The sequence below is a fragment of the Leishmania panamensis genome (genome assembly GCF_000755165.1).
Source record: "Leishmania panamensis strain MHOM/PA/94/PSC-1 chromosome 11 sequence".
Lineage (NCBI taxonomy): Eukaryota > Euglenozoa > Kinetoplastea > Trypanosomatida > Trypanosomatidae > Leishmania > Leishmania panamensis.
In genome coordinates, this window is record NC_025856.1 from 204,465 (window position 1) to 215,087 (window position 10,623).

Here is a 10,623-nt window from a genome sequence, read left to right on the forward strand (position 1 = left end):
TCAAGTGGAGTTCCTAATCAGTTCGAGGGATGGGGGTGTCGCGTGCAACTTCCGTCCTCACTCTCACCCGCGTTGATTCGAGTTTCTCGGAACAGAGGTTGTGGAGGACTTATCCAGCTTGGTATCCAAGCATACCATCGCAGAGCACGCTTTCAACACACGGTGTAGAAAGTCGATCTCATCTCTCACGCTCCGCTTTCCTTCAATTCCTCTCTTCGGGTGCTTGCGGCACTTGGTTTCTCTTCTGACGCGTGATTCATATAGAGAGAGCCGAGCTTCATTCCTCCAATCACACATTTGAAGAGGCAAGGCGAGTATTTGTGTGCATGCCTGCGTGCGTGCATGTCTCTGCTTTGGTGCTCTTCTCTTTCCCCTTTTTGTTTGGCGTGTGTGTGTGCCAAGTTTCTTTTCTGTTTGGCTGCCAAGACACGCCGGCTTCTTCTCCCTCCTCTCGTGCTGCTCTCTTTTGCCTGGTATAGCTTGCGTATCGTTGCTCAGGTGCGCTCTTCTGCCTAGGCGGGGCATACACCTGCACTCCTAGGCGGATTTGCTTCTTTTTCCTCCCCCCTTTTTTGTCCGCCTATGAGAAGGTCTGTGAGGGGGGAGGAGAAGAGGAGGCTGATTTGGCGTTTAGCGCTCGATGCCCTACGCCAAATCAAGGAGGCAGCACACCCTACAGCTACACGTAGTTGCCGGCAACAAACAAACTGAAGAAACGGCACGGGCCACTAACCAGACCAAGCACATGCACGTATTTTTCTATCTGCATGCATGCGCAAGGCTAAGAATAGTGACACCCCCACACACATACAAACAATGCATCATCACCACAGCAACAGTGGTGAGGCACATAGTAGCCCAGAGCGATTTCCGCTTCATTCCTCGCTATTCCCTGGCAAAGCACGAGTAATACAAGTAGAGCTCAGACTAGGGATCAAGGAGCAGGAGAGAAAAACAAAAACCTGCACCCTGATGGGAGGCTTTGTAGCTGAACACCTTGGGATCTGATGGGGGCGGCTGTCTGCTTACTTTGAGTGGACCACTTGCCTCCGCTTTCTTCAACTCTTTCACCTTGCATGAGGAGTAGCGCCTGCCGCTCGTCTCTCCTTTGTTCATTTACCGAACGTCGTTCTCATCTCGCCGCTCTCCTCTTCTCGTTCTTCCGCCTCTCTCTTCACTGGCCTACCCGCATCTCCTTCCTCATACCCACCCACCTCACTTCTTTCATGGGAGGGGAGGGGTAGTCCCCCTTTTGCCTGTTTGTTCCCATCCTCAAGTGCGTTGGACGGCACTCTTATGTTTTCTCCCTTTCCTGATCGTTTTCCTTCGTCGCTCCCCCTCTCTCTCTCTCCTTTGTAGCGAGTCGGCGTATCCACGTCGCCCCCAGCAACCAGAGTGTACACGCGGCTCTAGTCCCTGACGCAGGCCAGTTTATCAGCACTCCTTTGAAGTACGCGCCTCTCGCTCGGTGCCTCGCATGGCTTCTTCACTTAGCGCCACCACAGGCACTCAATTCTTTTCCTTTTCCCTGCTTATCGTGCGAGGGTCCCTCTCCTTCTTTTCTCTTAGCCGAGGCCCACTTGACGAGTTCATCAACTCTCACACATGTACACACACACACACAGGGAAAGACGCGCCTTTACCAGGAGTACTACTTCACATAGTTTCGCTTTTCTGCTGTTTGTGGCCACTTTGCCACCTCCATCCCTCCCCCCGCTTCACAAGTGACGTCTATCAGAAGCGTAAGTTGCATTAAACAAGGGGAGAAAGAGAGAAAAAGTTTACAGCCACTCACATAATAAAGGGGGCACAGCAGAGTCATTACCACCACCACTACGAGCATCATTAACACCTCTTCCCGCTCCTCTTTGCTCTCCTTCTTCCACAAGGGTTGAGAGAAACGCACGCACATCAACGTACTTTTTTCTCTGCCCTTCTTCACTGATACTCCAGCCAGCCAGCCAGCCAGCCAGCCAACCAGCCAACCAGCTCCCCCTCCTCCTTAAGCAGTTCGCCTTTTCTTTTCGGGAGGTAAAAGAAAGGCAGGCGTAGACGTCCCACTCGTCCTTACTTGCACTCATACGCTTTCTTTCCCTCTCTTTTCCCCTGCTTACCACAAGTGCATTCTTATCGACAGAGCAACGTCTACCTGCTCTTTCTCCCTCCCGCTTGCCACTGGTGTTTCTCTGTGCGCAGTGGTGCTGTGGCCCGGCGCAGCCTCATACACTTAAATACACTCGCACCTACTCTCTCGTCTCTTGCATGTGTGCCCGGTGCGTTGGTAAGAGCGTGACTTCGTACTGGGTGGGTGCGTGAGGAATTAGTCTTCACATACAAGAGCCAACAAGAAAACTGAACCGTAATGCAGAGTTGTTGTGGTAGCGCTTTAGGGACCAGTGCCAGCAGAGGAGCTGGGGCAGGCATCTTCTCATCGTTGCGCAGTCGGTCGAGCGCTCTCAGGCTCAACCAGCAGAAGTGGTGGCCTCAATATCACACAGCGCCGTCGTCACTGTGCTCTTCCTGCGTACCGATGTTGCCCCTATTGCGGTCTCGGGTACCGGCGTCCACACCGTCGTCGTTGCCACGGTGCAAATCATCCACGCCTTTGCCACTGTCGCTGCCTTCCTTGTTGTGTCCTTGCCGAAGTGCCGTGGGTAACCGTCGCGGCCACCAAACGCCTCCTCTACTCCGTCCGCATCACCACCTCTGCAGCTCTTTTTGCACCTCTTCATTTTATGCATTGAGTGCTCGCTGCTGCTCATCTTTCAGCGTTTTTAGCTCTACCCACGTCTCTCTCGACGCCGGCAAGGTGCCTCGTGCTTCGGTAACTGCAAAAGCCTCGGACGATGGTGAGGGGGTGAATATGGTAGCCAGAGCTGACAAAGGAGCGATGCCGAAGCGAACCAGGAAGGCGTCAGCGGCGCGCAAGTTGCTCCCTGCAACAGGGAAACGGAAATACACTCGAAGGGCCACTGCTGCCGCGCCTACTGCAGTAGATGGAGCCATTGACGACACCACCGTAGGGGCAGCAGCGTATAATTCCTCCAAGTCTGCCATCGAGGTGACGCATGACCCATCTACGCAGTGTGGCGGCGACGGCGCCTTGTCCACGGACGGTCATGACACGTGGGAGGAGGAGGAGGTGTACAGTGGACGGTACGAGCTGTCACCCGAGGAGACGTACCGGCAAACAAGTGCGCGCCTGCTGCTTCCCCTGCACGCCGTCCGCTTTGTGCTGACGCAGGCAAAAGAAGGTGCTACGGTCCCCTTCCTTGCGCGGTACCGGCAGGGCGAGACCGGTCGCATGGACGAGATGCAGTTGCGTCTTGTCATGGATACCGCCAAGGAGGTGACTGAGGTCCACCGTCGCCGCCAGTTCATGCTGCGGAGCCTGGAAAGTCGAGGCTTGCTGACGCCGGCGCTTCAGTCGGCTCTCGAGTCCATGGCACACGTCAGCCAGCTCGAGGATGCGTGGGAGCCATACAAGGAGCGTCGAACAAGCCTTGCCTCGCGCGGACGGGCTGCCGGACTGGGCCCGTACGCCGAAGCCCTCCTACACTTCAACCCTGAGGACCCTGAGTGCAAGGTGCGCCTTGACGAGCTGAGTGCGTTGGTGCACCGCACTGACGATGGGGAGCGGTTGCTAACCGCCATCATTGCTGAAGACGTGCAGCGAAGCGGAGAGCTACAGCGCCGAATTGGTGAGTACTGCCGTCACACGGCACGCCTGTCATGCACACTGATGACGAAGCCGCGCAAGAAGGTCGCGAGGGAGCTGCAGGAGGAGAGCTTTGAGGCGCTGCGCAGGCACTTTGCCTACTACGACAAGAAGTCCTGGTCAGTCCAGCGCATCGCAGCGCACGTTGTGCTGGCGTTGCAGCGCGGCGAGGCGAAGGGAGCACTGAAGGTAGACACAGAGTCAGGCCCGAAGAGCCACGGGCTATTCATGCACACCGTTCGCGAGCAGTACCCGGCCCTGAATCGGCTGCTACCGTTATCGTCGTCCTCGGTGCCCACTGCAGACGGTGCCGGTGCCTACTCCCACGTCTTTCATGCTTTCAGCTATGGACGTAAGATTGTGCATGCCGGCTTGCAGACTGCTTACGACCACCTCGTCAAACAGGCCCAATTTGCGATTCGGAGAGACCTGAAGAAGAGCGCGGAGCGGGAGGCCATCGTTGTGTTTGCGCACAACCTACACCACATGCTTCTTCAGCGGCCTCTTTCCCGCTCACGCATCTTGGCGATGGATCCTGGGCTGGCAAATGGTGTGAAGTGCGTGGCGCTGGATGAGCATGGCGCAGTGGAGACCTTTTTCACCTGCACACTCATGGACGAGCAGAAGATGCGGCGCTATGTCATTCAGGTGATTGAATCAAAGAAGCTGAACAAAGTTGTGATTGGCAACGGCACGGCGTCTGGGCGCGTGACGGACTTGATTGCGGACCTCATCAAGCAGCAGAAGTGGGAAGACGTAGAGTTTGCCGTCGTGAGTGAGGCGGGTGCGAGTGTTTACTCGGTTTCTGACATTGCGAAAGAGGAGTTCCCAAATCTCGATGTCATGTACCGTGGCGCGGTGAGCATCGGCCGTCGTGTACTGGACCCTCTGAGCGAGCTGGTAAAGATACCAGTGCGCAGCATGGGCATCGGGATGTATCAGCATGACGTAAATGAAAAGGAACTGATGCGAGAGTTGAACTACGTACTGGAGTCCTGCGTCGCCAAGGTGGGAATCAACGCGGCCAGCGCGAACCGGTGTGTCATGGAGAAGGTGCCTGGGATTAATAAGAGAGTCGTGGATCAGATTGTGCTGGTGCGCCATGCGAGGAAGTTGCATAGTCGCGAAGACTTGCGGCGAGTGCCGGCCATGACGGAGAGCGTCTACCAGCAGATTGCAGGCTTCTTCCGCTTCCCCAACTCGCCAGAGCCACTCGACAACACGAGCATCCACCCCGAGTCGTACCCGGTGGTGCGGCGTCTCGTGATGCTGTACACGGCGGGCCAGCTGGGAGACGGCGAGATGATGGCCAAGAAGCCGGAGGACGCGGCAGGTGGTGCGGCGACGGCACTCGGCAACGCGTGCACCCGCCAGCAGGTCGCCCAGCAGCTGGAGCGTATGTCTCCCACTCAGCTCGCGAAGTTGGCCTCTGAGAAGCTGTCTTGCAACGTAGAAACGCTGGAGCTGTTACGTCAAGAGCTGCTTCACCCGGGATTGGACCCGAGAGCCTCGCTTCCGCACGCGGGACTACTGCGCCGCGAGGTCTACGACGTGAAGAGCCTCCGTCCTGGTCAACTGCTTTCCGGTGTTGTGCAGAGCGTCACGATGTTCGGTGCGTTTGTGGACTGTGGCCTGCACGACTCGGTGCTGTTGCGCGGAGAAGGCGTGGATGCTCTGCAGGTGGGCATGTACCTGAACCAGTGCATCTGCTTTGACTCCCTCGACCACTTGAAGCGTCCGCGCATGCTCTTGGTGGGCCCTCCTGCTCATGCTGCCTCTGGCGCCAGCGCAGATGGCATGAAAGGAGGTGCGTCGTCGGCCGCACCTCGACGGCTTCGGCTGGAGGCCGAGGACGTTCTTGGAAGCAACGGCCGAGGCTTTGTCAGCCAAGCTGCACCGGCTGCGGGTCTCTACGATTTGCAGGCGAGCCACGTGCAGGGGGACATCACAGCAGCGGCCCCGACGCTGACTGTGCGAGTAATGCAGGAGCGCAAACGTCGCGCTGGGGAGGCGCTTGGTAGTGCAAACAACACCTCGATCCCCAGTTCAATGAAGGTGGAGGAGAGAAGCCAGACGAACCTGACATCTCGTGAGCACCTTTCCCACCCACCGGTTACAAAGCGAGCCCGGGCGGAACCAGAGGCGGATGCCACCGCTCGCCACGTGCAGCAGCGTGTGGAGACCGCCATCGTTTCCTCTGCTGACGCTCGTCCACGTTCAACCCTGCACTCGCCGTTGCCGTCAGTTTCCACCTTGAAGGGTGGCTTCACGAAGCCGCCTGCGAACACTTCGCAGACGTCGAAGCCGACTGCTCGTGGAGTACACGCGGGGGGTGTCAGTGACCAGCATGGCACCGGTGGTGGCAGCAGCGACGCCGTCTTCTCATTTTGAGAGGCATTGCGCGGTGTTACTCAGGGTCTCTTCGGTCTTGTGCTGGATGCGCTGCGCCGTCTGCGTATTGTATTCTCCCGCTTCTCCGTCTGTGTGTGCCAGTATCTCTATCCGATGGTGTGGGCGAGGGCGAGTAAGTGTGGCGGTGTGTGCGCTGCGTCCAGCAACGAGTGACGCTTCGCGCTGTTTGCTGCCCTTGGAAAACGAAGACAAGAGAGGAGGAGGAGAAGTGTATGGATGAATAATGTTGGAGGGTCAGGGGCTGTGTTCGCCAGCGATCTCTTTCTAAGTTCATCTTCTGTGCGTCTTCCCTCTTCTTCTTCTTCCAGTGTGTCGCTCCTGACTTGCCTCTGTGAGGCACTGAGAGGCGAGGGACGACAGGCAGGAGGAAAAGGGAGAGCGGGTTGAGCCAAGGATCATTATACGCACATACTTGTGTGTTGGCCTGTGCGCTGCTCGTCGTCGGAGCGAAGGGGGACACGCCCATACACCCACGGGCTGAGACTTGAGGAACGTCCTTGAGAGGGTAGAGTGTGCGCTTCTTTCTCCCTACGCGCAAGGACAGGAAAGTATGCGTGTGAGGGAGGAGCCAGAGGTCAGGCGGCGACAGCACTGCCGAGAGAAGCGAAGGCAGCCCACACTTAATCACTTGTGCCTCTCCGTGTAGGGTGGCGGACGTGATGATTATTTGTTTGATACACCTCTTGCTCGCCTTTTTTACCTGTTGAAGTGTTTGTGTGAGTCGTGCTCGTTACTCTTCCTCCACCCCCCCCCCGCTGCTGCTTCTTCATTTCTTGTTCACTCGCACGTACACACGCTTTCCTCCCTTTTCCTTCACCCCGTATGTTGCGGCCGTTCTGCGCGCTATGAACCGGCACCTTCTTCGTGGCTTCTCTGTCTCCACCTCTGTCTCACTAATAAAACGCACACCCACACACACACACACCCACATTATGTGCCGGCAGACACTTTTTAGTCATGTTCCTCGTGTACGAGCACGCCGTACCGCCTTTTGGCTCTTTGCATGCCAATCAACGCGAAGAGAGCCCTGCGCATGAGTATGTATTCGCGTGCTCTGCCTTTCTTCCTTTCTACATTGCCACTGCTCTCCTCTTCCATCCACCGTCTTTCCCCTTCGTCTCGGCGTAGCGCTGACTCATATCCCTTCGTGTGTGTGTGTGTGTGTGATCGTTCAGTGGCCCCTCTCCCCCCAAACAGAGCCGACGTGTATGCACTCACAAACTCCATCACGTAAGTAGGAACGCAGATCAACAGCGGTTATGTGGACTTAGTCTCACCTAACCATTCGCGCCGTTACTTTTTGTTTTGCCTTTCTCCCTTTCCTGCGCTCTTCTCGCTTTGGTTTGTCTTAGCGGGAGGTAAGTGCACGCACATAGCGTACGGGCAATATATTTCTGCATCCCGACACACCGAGTTGCGTAGAGGTTACACGCGTTCTTTTTCTTTTCGTTTGTTTTCCCCCTTTCTGTTGTTGCCCACCCTTCGAAAAGCTTCAGTCTCAGTGCTGATGTTGGCGCTAAACGTAGGCTCTCAGTACCCAGGTCGCGGCCGCGGCCGCGGCCGCGGCGACGGTGGTAACAGGGTCCACAAGCATGACGGGATTAACCGTTATCATGGCGGTTTTCGTGGTGGCCGCGGCGGTGGTGGTGGCTTTCGCGATGGTGACATGCGCGAGTGCCGCGAGCGCGAGAGCTGGGCCGTCAGCGCTGCTCAAGCGAACGCACGGACGTTGGCGAGAGTTCCAGTCCCAGTCGAGACGAACTGCTTTCCGATCGACCTGTCTGAAGGCCGGTTCCATAACTACATAGTGTCCTTCGAGTTCCTGGAGAACGCCACGGACATGGCGGGCGACATGTGGAAGATCAGCCTTCAAAACGAACTCCTTCGAACGATCCGCAAGAACCGCACTGCAGAGAAGCGCACGCGAACGTCAGCGGAGGTGGAAGATCTGTGTGTCTGCACAGGGCAGGCCATTCTGGCCCCAGCGAAGCTGAGCGTCGAGGATGGCTTCTCCATCGAGTGCACCCGGAAGGAGAAGGTGAGTCGAGACAATACTGAGGAGCGTCACTATCGAGTCAGGATCCGCTACGATGGCGAGGTGAGTCTGAAGCTCCCGGAGCACGCGCAATGGGTGAACAAGATCATTGCCTTCGGTCTCGCTGATACCTACAGCGAACACATCGGGTCCGACTATGTGGACATGAAATCCACCGTGGAGCGCGGTGGTGACCTCGTTACGATGGACGCCATCTCTCTTAACGCCTTGCGCATTGTGAAACAGAGCGGCAGCACGACGGCTATGATGGATGTACTGCAGCTGGACGTGAGCACCAAGGCGTCGACAAAAACGAAGTGCAGCGACGAGATACGCCGGCTCCGACAGCAGAATCCGCAAGGCTTCAGGCGCGCCGTGAACGAAGCGCTGGTCGGCATCAGCGTGACGACCGTGTTTGGTGAGCCGACGTTTCTGAAGGTGAAGGCAATCGACTTCAACATCCTCGCCAGCTCCCCAACCATGTTCAAAACGAACCCGGAGGAGACCTTTGTGGAGTACTTCAAGCGCAAGTATGATGCCATCATCGATCCCACGCTGCCGATGCTGTACTGCGTCTTCGCAGACCGCACCAAGATGAGTCGGCGTATGCCGTACCCCGCTGATTCCCTGCTGCTCAACAAGCTGAACGAGGCACAACTGAGCAAGCTGCCTATACTGTGCTCCATCTACCCCAACGAGCGCATCAAGCGCATCAAGGCAGCCCTGGAGCGCGTGCTGGCATCCCCACTTATGATAACAGTGCTTCAGCAGTACGGCGTTCGCATCCAGCCGCAGTTTGTGAAGGTGTCGGGCAGGGTACTGCCGGCCCCCACCATCTACGTACCGTCGGGACCGAACATGTTCAACCGGATTAACACCGCCGAGTACACGGGCCAGGCTGGCTTTGCGCTTGGGCTGAAGGACTTGCAGCATCCGAGCCAGCCATGTGAGTTTAAGACACTGCTCATGGACGAGTACTTCATGCATGGTAACATCACTCATTGGCTCCAGAAGTACAACGTGGCTCTGCCTTCTCCGAGGAAGACGAGCTTCGACTCGGCTGCGCAGCGTATCACAGAGGGGTCGGGCACTTTTGCCATGGTGAAGCTGCGCACAAAGGAGGCAGGGGCGTACAACAACTTCAAGGAGCGCTTTGCAAGAGGCTCTATTGTCTCTCAGATGGCCGTGGTGGACCTCACGCGCAACGTGCCGCAAATGATCACGCAGCAGGTGGCTGCTAAGATTGGCCAGCTGTGCTTCGTCGCGGATGTCGACGAGGCGGGGAAGTCCTTCGCGTGTCGTCCGCTGCTCATCGTGGGTGCTGTCGTCGGCACTGCGATGAACACAATGCTCGAGAAGTACAAGAGCATCAACGTGAGGCTGTACACCATTACCTTTGTGGCCTTCTTGGCAAACGGCAAGAGTTGGAAACCGTACTGCATGCACCATCAGGTCAAGGGTGAGGAGCACGTGCTCTACGAGGACAGCGATGCAGCTTCCTCGCACATGTCCAGCACCACTTTGACAGTTCGGCGGCAGAACGCGAACGAGGTTCTGAACAATAGGTTTCCTGACTTCCTCAAGGAGGTGACGGCGCACTTCAAGCTGGATGGCAAAGGCAGCAAGGGCACTATGGTGCTCTACCGTGGCGCTATGACAGACGCTGAGGTCGGCTTCACAGCGAACATGGATCTAGTCATGGAGCAGGTGCTACCGAACTGGGATACGGCGACGGTGGTCGTGCATCCTCGCTCGCACTTCCGCATGGCGTGGGACCCCACGGCGGTGTTTCCACGTGAAACGGCCAGCGCCTACGCCGGCTTCAGCAACGTCCCCCGTGGGTTTTCCACGACGGATTGTAGGATCATCTTAGCTGATTCAGATCCGTACACACCGGTGGACTCTTTCTACTTGTCAGCCGCCAACTGCACGCTAGGGCACGCGACGAACACCTACTATCTCGTGCAGAAGCGTGCCGCCTCCATCTCGCTAATGGACCTTCAAAAACTGACGTACAACATGTGCTACATGTACCCAAACAAACCAGACGCGCTGCCGCTGCCACTCCCCATTAAATGCGCCTACGAGTACGCGCGTAAGTACGGATCGCTGAAGTCAGTGAAGGAGCTGCCAACTCGTATGCGCCCGACGATGCACTACCTGTAGGCTATCTGAAGCGATGTGCAAAGGTTAGCACAGGCCGTGACGCGCTTGCCTCGATAGAGGCCTGTCTTGGTAGTTTTCTTTTCCTAACCCCATGACTGTCGTTTGGCGTGTGCCCTCCTTCGCACAGGCACCTCGAAAGTGTACGGGAAAACAGAAAAGCGGCAAACAGGGGGAGGTATAAAACACTGCGTGAGAGTCTGCCCTCAGATGATGCACTGCCTGCCTTCGCATGCGCTCTGCACTATTTGTTTCTCCTTGTGTTCTGCTTCTAGTTCGAAGCTAGCCATGGCCC

General features: G+C 56.8%; 2 protein-coding genes across 2 annotated transcripts; both read left to right on the plus strand.

Moving 5' to 3' along the window:
- Nucleotides 1–2,863: 2,863 nt before the first annotated feature.
- LPMP_110580 (transcription modulator/accessory protein, putative) lies at nt 2,864–6,109 on the plus strand (the record flags this gene model as incomplete). Its single annotated transcript, XM_010698605.1, has 1 exon — nt 2,864–6,109. One exon carries the CDS (start codon nt 2,864–2,866, stop codon nt 6,107–6,109), a length of 3,246 nt encoding a protein of 1,081 aa, XP_010696907.1.
- A 1,528-nt stretch (nt 6,110–7,637) lies between these two features.
- Nucleotides 7,638–10,331, plus strand: LPMP_110590 (argonaute/dicer protein-like protein; the record flags this gene model as incomplete). Its single annotated transcript, XM_010698606.1, has 1 exon — nt 7,638–10,331. One exon carries the CDS (start codon nt 7,638–7,640, stop codon nt 10,329–10,331), a length of 2,694 nt encoding a protein of 897 aa, XP_010696908.1.
- Nucleotides 10,332–10,623: the final 292 nt, after the last annotated feature.